Source organism: Melospiza melodia, chromosome 3 (genome assembly GCF_035770615.1).
Source record: "Melospiza melodia melodia isolate bMelMel2 chromosome 3, bMelMel2.pri, whole genome shotgun sequence".
Classification (NCBI taxonomy): Eukaryota; Metazoa; Chordata; class Aves; order Passeriformes; family Passerellidae; genus Melospiza; species Melospiza melodia.
Window position 1 is genome coordinate 65,741,342 of NC_086196.1, and position 14,816 is coordinate 65,756,157.

The 14,816-nt window shown below is 37.0% G+C and overlaps 1 protein-coding gene across 7 annotated transcripts in view; it reads right to left on the reverse strand.

Moving 5' to 3' along the window:
• Positions 1-1,490: 1,490 nt before the first annotated feature.
• PLEKHH2 (pleckstrin homology, MyTH4 and FERM domain containing H2) overlaps positions 1,491-14,816 on the reverse strand; it is a 56,093-nt gene continuing 42,767 nt past the window's right edge. For all 7 annotated transcript variants that reach the window (XM_063152081.1, XM_063152085.1, XM_063152079.1 and 4 more), the window contains 8 exons: positions 13,463-13,618; positions 12,558-12,655; positions 12,045-12,186; positions 11,182-11,327; positions 9,489-9,618; positions 8,124-8,210; positions 6,308-6,445; positions 1,491-5,072 (listed from right to left, as the gene is read on the reverse strand). In XM_063152081.1, coding sequence (XP_063008151.1) covers positions 4,890-5,072; positions 6,308-6,445; positions 8,124-8,210; positions 9,489-9,618; positions 11,182-11,327; positions 12,045-12,186; positions 12,558-12,655; positions 13,463-13,618 — 1,080 coding nt within the window. In that variant the 3' untranslated portion in view covers positions 1,491-4,889. The remainder of the gene's footprint in view (positions 5,073-6,307; positions 6,446-8,123; positions 8,211-9,488; positions 9,619-11,181; positions 11,328-12,044; positions 12,187-12,557; positions 12,656-13,462; positions 13,619-14,816) is intronic.

The following is a 14,816-nucleotide window of genomic DNA, read 5'->3' on the forward strand; positions in this document are numbered from 1 at the left end:
TGGATTATTTCACATAAGTTTATCAAAAATCAAATCCAAAAATGGTGGGCTTGGATTAGAAAGGAGGATTTAAAGGGTGCAGTAGAACAGCAGGACGACCCTGAGTATGAAATGGGCATGGGATGTAGGTGAACCCAACAAGTTCAAAGTGTCCTTTAGAGAAGTCCAAAGTCCAAGACAGAATTACAGCTCTCTTCTCTGGCTGAGGAGCTGCTTTGTATCTTGAAAGAGTGGAGACAGAAAAACCTGACTGAAATCATTCAGTTACCTGTTTGATCAAAGCCAGGAAAATGGCCTCATTCATAATGATTAACTCAGATTTGATTTTAACTGTTCCTTCTTCCTTACCCAAAGAAGGCTGAGTATCCTAACACTGACCCTAAGTAATGTTCATTCTTTAAATAAGATTCTTTTTTTCTAAATTTAGCTTGCATAATCACTCAGTTTCAGTTCCAGAACCCTTTATATAGCTATTTTGTTTGTTTTTAATTACTTCCAGGTTTTTGCATTCAAATTATCAGGAATTTGCTACCCTTCTATGGAAACCATGGTCTTACAAATTAAAATCCAAAAAGAAACTTAATTATGTAGTGTTATACAGTGCAGATCATGCTGATGTCTGTCTAAGTGCATTTCTGTCAGCAATTTCACTTCAACAGAACACTTCTGATATCTTGGTATATATGTGGAGCCAGTGCTGATCTGTAATCAGCATCTAGAGGTAGCAAAATCCCTGGACAAAGCTGCCCTTGCTCTGCCAAAGACAGCAAAACCATGGTAGGAATTGCTCCTGGCACTGTGACCTGTGCAGGCATTACTGCAATGATGAGAGTATAAAAAGCAAAGTGTTTTTACAGTGATTTATCACTGTCAGAGGTGGCACATCTGGAAGATGCTGCAGTTCAGATCTGAGCACAGTAAAAGTGTGTACAGTTAGTAAATGCACTGAAACCCAATCTGGAATTTAAACTGGAGTTTTCAGTATTTTATATTTCAACTTTCTGTGTTTCTTTTGCCCTAATAAACTTTAAAGAATACCCAAAACAACACACACACAAAACTTTCCCCCCCTAATTCAGTATTACTGAGTTACTTATCATCTTAGTTAAAATTAACTCAGACTAATGGATTGCACTAAGCTGTATGGACTATTAAAGCTCTACCTAAAGCTTTAAGTGGTGCATTCCTTTACACAAGAATGATTTTCTTCCTTCAGAAACCATTAAAACCTAGGAAAACTGGTAGTCTGACAAAGAACTTCAACACCAAATACCTAGCAGCCTTCTTTCATAGGGAAATAGATGCTTTTATTTCAAATTTAAATAAAATTTAAATATAAAATAACAAAACCCATTAAACTTCTGGATTGTATTAAAACCTTAAAGCTTTATCCTTTGCCTGGTGGGCTACAGGAGTAAATGGGTCTTGTTTGTTCTAGAAATCAGCTGTTCTCTTGCTAACACTGCTGCTCAAAAACTGACAAGGCAAAGTGAAGTTCAAGTAATATATTAATTTACATTGCATTCCAAATAGTCTTCTCAAAACAATGTGATTGTTTATCCAGACATTTGCCAGTGATTTTTCAGTCACTGACAAGCTCAGATTCATTGATCATTTACATGGATTGTTGATTCTGACCACTAACTCAGAGCAAGCATGAAAGATACTCTAAAGTTCATGGTAGAAGGTGAAGCCTCCTTGCATGTGCTAACGTATTGACCCCATCCTGCCCATATTTTTACAGCCTAGGTTCTGCAAGCTTTGAGCAAAGGAAGTTTTCCAGCCACAGTCCCAAAGCTGCTGCTCACTGACAGCTCCCACAGACTCATCACTGCTGAGGTGAGACAGGTCAGGTTCTGCCCTGCTTTAGTCATGGATTAGGTAGCACAGTAGGAATTTCTTTGGTGCATGACTTCAGGTTAAGGCTGAGCTCTGGGTCACTCATGAGGCTTGGGCTGGTGGGGAAAGCAGAACAGATTATCTGCTTGGACTGTGAAATTTTCAGCCTTGCTGAAACACAGCTCTGCAAACACAGCTCTGAAAACCTCAGGGCCTTGCTGTCTTGCATTGTGGGGTATTCTTCAAGTAGCTCTGGAGCTTGATTACTTGGAGCAAGGCCCTGAGGTTTGCAGAGCTGTGTTTGGGAGTGTGCTTGCACATTGTGACAGGGACTCCACCTGCCGACCCTGTTACCTTGCAGGGAAGTGTCTGCAGAGGTTCCTGTCACTGCAGAAGCCTCACTCTTGCTGATCAAACTGCAAGCAGCTCCATTGTTTAACACAGGGCTGTCACAGTAACTGTGAGTGCATTTATTTCATAAAATAACTCACCATTTCTGGTCATGTGACTGTGGGGGATTAACAGTGACCTATAATGAGCAGTTAGTGAGTCTGGAAAGTCATGCCAAAAAAGGGATCTAATGCATGAATTGCTTCTGATTACAATGATGTAGGGACATACTGCAGCAGCAAGAGCTCAACAGAAAAAAGCAAAGCAGTGTCTATAGAGTTTCCTACCCAAAGGCAGGCAGGAAGGTCACACTCTGCTCATAGACTGTACAGGGCTTTATAAAACAACTGTTTGTAGTGTTAATGAAATCTCCAAATGTGCACATCAGCTGTTTGTATTGGTTATCATGTTGTTCAAAATTCAACAAAGAGTTTTAAAGCTACATTATCAATCTCACTAGCAAAATGCTCCACTTTTTTCCCCTTCTAATAACAGAAGGTGATCTGCCACATTCATTTGAAATTGGTCAATTAGGAAAGACTACTAGTTGGAGTATTCCAGGTTATCATAATTTCATGATTACAAGAAGACTTTTGTGCTTGTAAATTGAAGTATTTAATCATATTTGAGAAGCTTTATACTGTAACCTAACTGATACAGTAACATGTTTGTATTTGTAAACAGCCTTACCCCCTCAAATCTGAAAGTTAATTATTCTGCTGATTGCAAGGGGGTGTTAATTCCTAAATGAATTTCACCAAGCGATCTGCATCACTTCCCATGGGGTGCAACACAAGTAATGCCATTGGTCTCTTGGGGCTCCCAAGATGCTTCCCTGGATGATGGCAGGGCCTGGCTGCCTGGGAGGAGGTAAAACCTCCTGCTTGCTGCTGGCCCTGCCTCATGGAAAGAGAAGGCTCTGGTGCCCCAACCAGCACCAAAGAGTGGAAGGTACCAGGAAGCCCTTTCCACCTTGCAGAAGTGAATGCATCTGGATACAGTATGTGAGTTGTTTGGTTGTGATTTTCAAGAGGAAGCACTAGCCTGTGGTACCATTCATCACGTGGTGCTTGAGTCCTGTGCACTTCAGTAGCTGTGGCAGGAATTTGAGAGCTTTCTAAAGAAAACCAGCTTGCCAGTCTGCCTTTCCCCTTTTTAAGACCATGTTCTCTTCATGGCCTGTATCTCCCTTCCAATCTATTTTATTTCTTTAGGAGAATACTGTATCCCCTGCTTTTAACAGAGGGCAAAAAGCTGAAAATATCTCTCAGTATGAGCATTTGAAATGTTTAAAGAACACAAACCAGCGATTTCTCATTGTGAAATTACTTCAGTTTAAGTAATAATCAAAGAAAAACCAATGAGGACTGGCTGTAAGGGATTAATGATCCATGATCATTAACATGAGCTGAAGTGGAAACTGTAAAATGAATCAGTGATTTATGTTTGAGTACCTTCTTCATAGTTGTACCTAAATTATCTATGAGAGAATGGTGCAGATCCATTCTGGAGCCTGCAGAAGTGGTTTATTTGTATTGGAACAAAAAGAGGACTGGAAGAAAAACAATGCATGTAATTTCTATACATTTGACCTGTGTAGCACTGAGGCTTGCACCTGAAAAAGCAACTGGAAAGTGCTCCTAGGTCCAAGAGTGCAGATGCAGCATCATGTCTTCAGTGTGCAAGAACATTATATTAGTATTAGAACAGGAAATGTATAGATACAAATTAAAAACAAGAAGTAAATATTATTCAGACTCAATGTATATACATTATATATATTGTACACAGATTTTAGGTCTCCAAGTTTACTCACAACATTTTATGTCAATGGTTTTCTGTGTTGTTCTTGTGTTTTGAATTGTGAGTCATTCTTGCCATCTGTATTATATTATTATTGGATTAAAGGAGAAATTAGGTACAGGGTGTTGTTTAACAGAACTGTAGTAAATACAGTGTCTGTCCAGTTTAGATTCTTTTCAAAAGGCTGGAGCAGAGAAGGTTTATTTAGAAATTTACCAGACCAAGGCTGAATATTTGCCAAGTACAGCAGCTGTATAACAAAGGCTAGAGTGTATCATGAGAATACTCTTTAAATTTGTAATAGTTACATGATGTGCTTATGTGTTTGTTGGTTTTTTTTCAAAGGAGAAACAATTATACAAAATTTGTTCCTTTTAGTCCCATGATACTTGTATTGCAAATAAGAATGGTGCTGGAAGTGAAAAGTATTTTGTATTTGACTGCTTTTCTAAACAAAAATTCCTTTTCAAAATGAAAGTTATAAAACTGGTCTAATTTTGAAAAACAAGAGATGAAGAGCTGAAGACAGTTTGGTCCCTGAGAATATATCTGTAAAACTGTAAAATCTATACAGTTTTTTCAATGACACCTTTCTCCATCATTACAAACAGAAGTATTTTTCTGAGCTGTAGGCACAAGCAATCCCCAGTCAATCACAACCCTTAAACTGACTCATCATCTTTCCAGTTCAGGCCAGAGCTTTAATTTAAGGGCTACTCCTCTTATATGCAACTGCATGAATGAAAACCTTGCTTTTGTTTATGGAGCTGCTTATGCTCTACATCTTGTACCTCAGCAGGTTTTCAGTCCATGTAGAAACCCTCTAACAAGGGTTATTACCATGACACATAATCCTTTCATAACAAAGTGGGACATTTAGTTGGTCTGTTGATTGCAGGAAGTGGCTGGCTCCCCATCTCCTTGAGTTTCTGTCCACTTTGAGGTGCCAGTAATGCTGGAGCAGAGAGGTGATGAGCAACTCCTTTCAGCTGATGAAAGTTGTTAATGTAGCTGGCAATCAGTAGAGTGATCTCAAGAATCTATAACAGGAACACACAAAACTCTTTGAAAAATACAATGATGTGTTTTGACTGCTGAAAAAATAGCTAACTTTTTAGCAAGTGACAATCACCATCAACTGGATAAGTACTTGTACTTTAACAAATTAATGATGGGGGGAGAGGAGATAACTAATAAAGCTTTTTTTATTGCTCCTTTAAATAATGTAATGTTATTCCCATCAGGAATCAAAGATACTTTGTCTTCCACAGTCTTAAATGATTCAGAGATGACTTATTTAATTTTGAGAGAGATGTTAAGTCCAAAAGATGACACCCAGAGAGTTTTGCCAGAGACTCAGAGAACTCAAGATGCAGGGTAGATGAGGGGAATAAAGACTTTGGGGAGGTTTTTATCATATTTTCTCTTTGTGACCCATACAAACCTTGCTGAGATACTGAACAGCTTGCCCAGAGAAGCTGTGGATGCCCCATCCATGGAAGTGTTCAAGGCCAGCTTGGATGGGGCTCTGAGGAGCCTGGTCCAGTGGAAGGTGTTCCTGCCCAGGGCAGGGGGGTCAGAGCTAGGTGATTTTAAGGTCCTTTCCAACCCAAACCATTCTGTGATTCTGTAAGGGCACAATCTGAGGGAAACTTCAACATGTGTATTTTACTATGCTTATTTGTATGAAGAATCATGTTTTGAACCCAATTTATATGTGGAATTTTGTATTATTTCATAAATTTGTTCAAACTAACAGCAAAACCTTTGGGGGTTTTTTTTTCTTTTAATATAGTCAGTCTTTCCAGTAAAGGAGAGAATCTAGATTTAAAAAGCAGGACTTCTTTTTCTTTTGACCAAAAGGAAAAATATCCTAGGATTTCTAGGAAGTGACTGATCTTTCAGATGTTGTGTTTTATAATTTCACTGTAGATCCCAAATGTACTTTTGGAAAAATCATCTCTGGTGCTGATTAGGCAAACAGAGTAGGTTTTAGGTACTGCATGTAATTTCTGTCCTTATCAGCCTTCTTTGTCCTTCTATGAAAACTCTGGAATGTTATAGACAGGGACATGAAAAGAACAGGTACCCATCAGTACTGTCACAGTTAGCCCTGACATTACTCATTATTTGCTCTCGAAAATCATCTGGCAAAAGCCAGAAATCTGAGCAGGCTGGGAATAAAAAAAGGTGTTTCATCTTTCACATCTGTTAGGGATTACCCACTAGAGAGAGCACAAAAGCAGATGGAAACTGTTTCAGGTAATAGACCAACCTTTGGCTTTGTCATGGCAAAAAGGTGTTTTTCAGTTGATTTGTCCTTTGTCTGAGCATTGTTAACAACCAGCATAAAATCATCTTGATAGCCTCCAAAAGTCATCAGGCTCTTATATGTGTATGTAACTGTCAGTCTCTGGAAAAAGGAAACCCCCAGAACAAAAAGCTGTTAAGCAGGACCATGCAGGAAAAGCAGATTATGAGAAATTCTTCTTTAAAAAAATATAATTACACATATATTTTTCAGTGGAGGTAGCCTCTTGTCATTAACTATGAATTTTGGGATAGCTTCATTTAGACCATCATGATGAAGAGTTTTCACTGTAGATGATAACTCTTCTAAGTTTGACCTCTGTTTCTATTCCAAATTAATTAGATAAAAGATATAAGAACATTTCAACTTAAGTGTGTAATTCCATTTACCCAAATCTTGACTGACTTTGAGAAAAGTTAATCTTACAAATTCCACTTGAAATTGAAGCAGTATCTAAATAAATTAAATGGCAGAGTATGAGACATCTGAAGGAATTTAACTCCAGATAGTCTTTTTGTGCAGCGATATGTTTTGCAAACACAAAAATTAAATTCTGTTCTCTTGTTTTCACATCTCTGATGACACATAACTGCTCTTCAGGGCTCCTCAGCTTTTCATCCCTCGATTCTTACTGTTCAGGGTGTAACACCACAAAAATGGCCTTTGAGTTAAGATCAGCATTTAATCTATTGTTACACCTCACATTAATTTGCTGCAGATGTTTGCATTTAAAATTCATTGTCAGACAACATTTGTACATAACTTAGTGTCCTTCCTTAGTAAACCTCTTTTTCCCCAGTTTTGAAATAGTATTATCTCTAACCCTTGCAGCATCATTTCTGATTTCCCTGATCCTTCCTACAGAAAATCCCAATGTTCCCTGGAAGCTGAGCATTCCTTGAATGTCAAGTAAGGCCTGCCACTACCTAAACTGGCAATTCCCTACAGAAATGCCACAGCTCCAGGAGCAGTGTCAGTAGAGCTCTGCAGTCTGGTGCAAGCACGTTTTGCTTGTTCCCTGAGAGCTGCTGTTTCCTCTCCTCAAGCTCTTTGTTTTATTATTTCTTTAACTGCAAAGAAGTGTAATGAAAAGGCCCATATCAGCCCAATTATAAAGCTGAGATTTTAATTTTCTGATATTCAATATTAGCACTTGCTAATAGCAGCATGCCATTCTTTTTCTTTGCAGGATATAAATGAAAGCAGGGATCTTCTCAGGCATTGCTTTTCACACTGATTACGAGTCGTTTTCTATGAAAACTTGTATTGCAAATCAAAGAAAAATCTGAGCCTAAAATGACATAATTAAATAACACTGGGTTATATTACCTACTATTAAACAAAAATAATACAATGAAAATAACAATCTATTAAAGTAACTGCTCTTTGCAGAGTGTGTGTATTATGAATAATACTGGAAAATTAAGTCTCCAGGAAAAGAAAATTAATGTTATTGTAATAACATTACAATAACTATGGATTTCCTGACATCTGAATGATTAAAACATTAACATTTCATTAAATGATATAAAAACTGTATCTGATAAACAAAAATAAATTCTGTGCAAAGAATTCATTACTTACTTCTATTATTAGTGCTACTGTAATGATGATTACATTAAAGCATTTTAAAAGGAATGAATTTTTGCTTTAAGAGAAGAACTAGATAACTTAGCATGGAAAGCTAATGCCATCTTTTAGATAGTATGGTGGTGAATCTCTCCAAATCATTAGTACTAAAATCTATCTTGACCAAATTAGAAATAGAAATTTCACTTACCATGGAGCTGTAATCCAGGATGCTTATTCCATCTTCATGGACAGCAAACCATATGAAGGACTTGTCAACTGAGGCTGTTGCTAGAGGCTACAAAGAGAAATGTCCTTTAGTTACTACTTCAAAATGAGGCAATATGTGAATAATTATAAATTCTCAGCTATTACAGACCTCTCTCCATGCACATTTCTCACTTCAATTCCCTCTCAGTGTAAAGCTCAGGAAAGGAATTTAAATACCTGCCCAAAGCCATGTAGGTGGCCAGTGGCAGAACAATGAACTCAAACTGATACCCTTCAAACCTACCCTGGTGCTTTGTCCAATAAAATGTATAGGCTCATTAATAAAATACTCAGGGGTCTTACAGTTTGTCCACTAGCTCATATATCTAAATACACAAAATACAGAGTGCAGACAAGCAATTATATATATATGTTTACACACACACCCATCCACACACACCCTGGGTTTACCTGTTAAAACTGAAGGCATGAGGTAAGAGTTCTGATTAACAGAGCTGTTATTTGAATCAAAATAATTAAAATACCAGTAGTTAAGAGAAACTGAGAAGGGGCCAGCATGGAAGGGAGTTCTCTAAATACCCTTAACCACATTTAGTCCTTCTGCAAGGTTCAGCATCCACAGCCAGCCAGTGATACCTTTTCAATGTTCTATTAGTTATCAGGTAAAAAGAGTGTGAACCTAAAAGGCCATCTCAAACTAAGACAGAAGGAATTGGAAACACAGATTAATAATGTAAAACAAGCAATAAGAGTATTGGAAAGTTACTATTATGATACACTTAGTACTATGGTTGTTTTATTTCAGCAGTCTACGACTTAAAAAGTAATTTGACACGAGGTTCAATCAGCTCATGTGTGACGGTGTTCACAGGGGTCTTAGGATGAGGGAAGAGATGAGAATATTGACTCCATGTTTCAGAAGGTTTGATTTATTATTTTATGATATATATTATATTTAAACTATACTAAAAGAACAGAAGAAAGGATTTCATCAGAAGACTAGCTAAGAATAGAAAAAAGAATGATAACAAAGGCTTGTGGCTGACTGAGACTGTCTGGACAGCTGGACTGTGATTAGCCATTAATTAGAAACAACCACATGAGACCAATCACAGATCCACTTTTTGCATTCCACAGGAGCAGATAATCATTGTTTACATTTTGTTCTTAAGGCTTCTCAGCTTCTTAGGAGAAAAAATCCTAAATAAAGGATTTTTCAGAAAATATCATAGCTACACTCATGTATACACACTTATTTTAAACAAAAATATACTATTGTTTGCAAATTATATTTATATTTAAGCCCCTCCTCCCCTTCCCAATGAAACTGATGAAGAAGTCTCACTTTAGCTGCAAAGAGCTTAGCCCCAAAGAAGGGCCATTTCCTGGCCACGCTGAGGTAAATGCGCACGCAGTCTGCGGCGCTGTGCCCACGCAGAGCCATCCATCGTGTCGACAGTCGCTGGCACAGCTGTCTGTTGAAATGAAGAGTGGAATTTACTCACTGAAGGGAATTCCAATGCTTGCCCACAGCAAGTTTAATGAGCAACACAAGAATCCATTTCTTAAAATGGTAATTTCAGTTAATACAAGGACTATCACTGATGCAGTATTAAATAAATACAAAATGTCATTTAGTATTTTAATGCACATAAAAATTATGAAGTATCTTCTAATTTCTAGAACATTATGATTAAATATTGATGTAGCAGTTGCAGCATAAAGGCAGAAAGTCTGGGACAGCTTGTAACGTGTCTCTACAGAGAATCAATGTACCTTTATCAGTACTCAACAGCTATGTCAGCTGTCATTCCAAAAATCCATCCAGCTTAGCACATATCTTTACCTGTGGCTGGTAGGAGGCGTGAGAGACGTGGCTTAGCACTACTCCCTTTGAGTGTGTCTGGGCACTGCTACCCAGAATGCTGCTCCTGATGCACAGTGTGTTCACACTGGGGCTTTTTTTCTGGCTCCTTCTGTCAATTTGTAGCTCCTTGGCAAGTTGGTTCAATAGTATGGAAAAACTAATTCTCAAAAAACACCCAGCCCAGAATCCCTTTCTAAGACACTGACCTGCAGGGATGACTCACCCAGCAGCTGTAATGTTATTAGATGTAGCCCAAGAAAAGGGAGGGTTAATGTGTAGTAAAGGGAGATCCAGCACTTGCAGCTTTGGTCTCACTGCTTGTAAAGTCAAACTGCACCCTTAGCAAAAACACTACAGGCAATAGGGCAGGCACAGAGGGATTCTTCCCATGCCACAGATCTCCAGCTCAGCCAGCTGGTAGTGTAGGACTACTTAAACAGTTCAACAGATGTTTCACTTTTCCTGCATGAGTTAGTCTAATCTGAGACTATTTATAATTAAGTTAATTGCATAAGTCTGAATGCCCCACTGCCTTTTGAGTATGTAATAATATTACTATGTTCATATAATAATAGCTTTAAATTTTCTCAACCTGAAAATTTTCTGTACTGAAGAACATTTCTATGATGTTTACTGGACTTCAAAACTGCTGTATGACTGACTGTGGATAATTTATTACACTGTTCCACTCATTTTCATATCAGTAGGTGTTGATTTAAATCCCTTGCAGGTTATTAATTTTAAATAGAGTGATACCTTACTAGTAAGTCCACTAAGTCACATTGCCAATTTGACTGGCTGCCAGAGATTGCACACCAGAATAACTAACAGATCATGTCCTCATGTCCTTTACTTCATAACTCTTTAGTCTGTGCACACTCAGACCTCATTTAGCCTTGCTGAGTAAGAAAAATAAGAATTTCAAAATCACTGGGTTTTGTAACACTATGTAGTAACTGCTATATCTTTTGCTGGAATGTGTTATTAATAATGGTCCTTTGTTTAGATTAGAAATGTGCAGAGGAAATTGGTTGTTTAGATTAGCAAGAAAATTAGTTTCAAACACAGGTTAGGCAAATATAGCTCAACAATACATTATTCCCAATGACAATTTCAAACTTTGTTTCACTCCTAGATCTTTAGAGAATATGACTCAAAAGACCCATCTCACCTTAACTGTTCATCTGAACAACCTTGCTTGTATCTCTTAGGGTAGAATCTCTCCAAAACTTGCTTTAGGGTTTGGTTGGACTTGGACTGGGAAGTGACTTGCCCTGCTGGAGTTGAGAAGGGCCGTTCAAAATCTCCAATCTCTACCTAAGGGGAAGTCCATGAAAAAAGATTTTTGTTACTCTAAAGTAATTTTCTAGCTGGATATTATGAACTATCTTTTGATCTGTTCGACCAAGTATAAAAGAAAACAAATTTGTCAAATAATATATACTTTTCACTGATCAAAAAGTCACACTAGTGATTTTCTTATTTTCTATCTACCATGGAAAAAAAGTTAAATATCAAACAAAATTGTACAGATATAATATTACTTCTGCTCTTAGATTGCTCTATCTCCAGCTGACACAAATCAGTCTACATTTATTGAATAACAACATCAAATTACTTTCTCAAAACCCTTTATTTGAGCTTTTAATTTTTTAAAAATGAAACATCAAGACCATGTCCAGTAAAGGACTCTTAGACTTTCATTGAAGAGCTGTTACTTTGGAAAATTAATTTGCAGAAATCATGAAAGGAATAGTGAATGGAGAAATGGTACATGATATTAAATGCCAGAGGCCTGGCTGTGCAAGAGGGAAAGCACATTTTAGCCATACTGGTGCCAGCAGCAGCAAATGCTCTAAAGCATTTCCACTCCAGTTAAGAATTGCCTTACACAAAGATCCCAGCCCAGTCTGTTTCCTGCACACTCATATGTAAAAGGTGAAGGTCAATTGAGTGTCAAACAGTCCTGGATCAGTTTGTTTAAGATTTTCTCCTGAAATACTGCTGTGTGAGTTATCCATGCATAAAGATTACCTGAGCTAAAAGGGCTGTCAATTCCATTGCTAATTCTTTGTTTACAGGGAAAAGTCCATTGACTATTTGATCGTTTGTCTGATACACTAGCAGCAGCTTCTCTCTGTCTGTCTCCCCATGAACTTGAACTGAAAAATAAAGCCTACAGAAAAGACAGAAAGTTATTAAATAAAGAAGATACGGAAATGCATTAGCCCTGAGGATTAGCAGTATCTGCTCTGAATGTGACATGTTTATTTCAGTGGCAAAACACATTAGCAGAGCAACACTTGTACTTGAATCAGTGGGTAAATATTTAATGTCAGTCTTCTGACTTTAGTGGAGATTTTTTGCATCCCTGTTCGCCTCTTAAGAACTAAAACAGGTAACTCTATTTAAAAAAAAATCTCCAGTTACACCCATTTACTATTTTTGTTGCAAGCTTCAAGTCAGCCAGTGTTTCTCAGATGAAGAAACTGCAGAAAGTGAAAAACAAATCTCGGGACAAGGCAGAGATATACTTGCTAAACAAACCTGTTTTTGTAAGTAAGGCGGACAGTCCTTGTGCCTTCACATTTCCCAGGGTGTTGTTCTTTGGAGGCTTGCTCCCATTTTGAAATGATGTCACAGATCTACAAGGAAAGCAGTACAAAACTGATTTGGCATGCCTTCCTATTTGAAAACATCTTGAAAAGAAACTGTGAACTTATTTTAATGTCCTCTATCTATCACCTATTAGATACATACACAGCTTGAATTTTTAAACTCACTGAAGTATAACTTTACTTGTATTTCTTAGTCGAAGTGTTTAATAATTAACATTTTTGGGGTTTGTTTATTCTGCAACCCATGCACTGCCTTTGGAAAGAAGCCATTAACATGGAAAGGCCAGATACTTGATTTAGCAGCTGCCAATGAATGTGTAATAACACAGAGTGAGTTGTTAAAATTTAAAATTCAGGACAATGGCAAGCCAAAAACTGGAAAATTCTTAAACTGAGCCTTAAGCATATTCTGTATTAGAGAAGGAACCATTTCTTTTTTTTAACTTCCCAGGATCTCCACCCCAGTATCAATGACTTCTTGGACCTCACATGGTCATCTTTTGGACCTATATCAGAAATGTAGACTGAAATCTCTAAATCCATGTTTGACTCTAATGTTCCTTAGTTTTAAAAAACTGTAACAGCTTTTTGTTTTTTCACGCAGCTGTTACTTCTCTGAATAATACAGATCTCTTAGAGAAAGCTTTTAACTGTAGTTCACTGAATGAACTTCAGCAACTGAAAAAGTGATCTTAAAAAAAAATCTTTCACATTAAGAAAAAAAGACAGTTTTCAGACTGAAAAATGTTTTCCTTTACATTGTCTGAAGAGATCTCTGTCAAATGAAGATACTTTATTTTTTATATGCACAGCCCATTAAAGGCTTTTGTTTACCTTGATATTTCCTTGAAGACAGTGCTCTATATCCTTGCCAGAGGGATCATCAGAAAACAGTGCAAATCCTGACTGAGCTGGTTTCCTCATCCCTGTATCTTGGTTCAGAGTGTTCAGAAATTCCTCTACTGTGGTAGAGGCATCAAACCCAACAACCTAAAAAAGAAGCCAAAATGTATTTTGCTATCAAACTCATACCTGTTTCCCCTTTAAATCTAGGATTTTCAAATATAATACTTCTAAAATAACAGTGGAACTAAAAGACCCATTTCATCCATTACTGTAATTGGAAATTAAAAATTGCCATAAAGGGCCTGAAAAAGATTTCCACATGGGAAGTCAGTTTAGTGGAATTGGTTTCCTCGCACTTGTTACACTTGGAATTCTATTAGGAATTTATATGATAGATAGCAGTCTAGTATCTGAACTTTTTGTGAAAAATACCACTTGAAAAATGAAGATAATAATTTCCTGTGCCTTTCAATATAGTGCAGAAGCAAATGAGATCAATTAATCATTTTTCATCCTGTGCAACTTTAGAGGGATATCAGGTGACAGATCTACACTGGCAGATCTAAAATAGTTTATGAATGTTGCTTTGTCATTATTACACAGTAATATACAGAACCTTCTAAATTTTACTTCCCCAAATATGAACTTCTGTTTTCTATGACTGATTTTGAAGCCTTTTAGCAAGGGAAGGAAGGCAAATAGCTTCTTTACAGATAGCAGGGGCTGATGTTCACTTAAATCTGTATTGAGTGTTTCCTGTATTTGACATGTTGACAATGTTTTGGTAAAAAAATATCTTGAAAATGGATCGTGAACTATTGTTTGAACTTTTCAATGCCTGGCATTAAAATAAAAATCTGATGAATCTTCAGCGATTAATACAAGAGTTTTTAGTACCACTATAATTGTTATTTGCTGATCCCACTGAAATAATTTATGTATTTAATTACAATTTTCTTAGCCCTTATAACTATACTATAACTATAATTTTGAGCGGTAAATAAGTAATGAGCAGTTACTTCTTTTTTTCTCCAAACTTTAATTTTGAAATCCTTTAGGATGATTTAAATGTTAGTTGGTTTAAATGTATGTTGGTTTTTTTTCTGTTTTACTGGGCAAGCAGTAAGCAATTAAGAACCGTAGAGATGATAAAATGCAAAGTACTTCTGTTGCAATCTGATATAAAAAATTATTTGATATAGCTTTGATTTCATATAAAAAGTTGCTTTCTATCTGGGAATACTATGAATTGTTAAAACTCTTCTCAGCCATCTCTCACAGCTGGAAACATAAACCAGATGTGAAGCAGCATGCTTGGAAGCCCATGGAATATTTCCTGGGG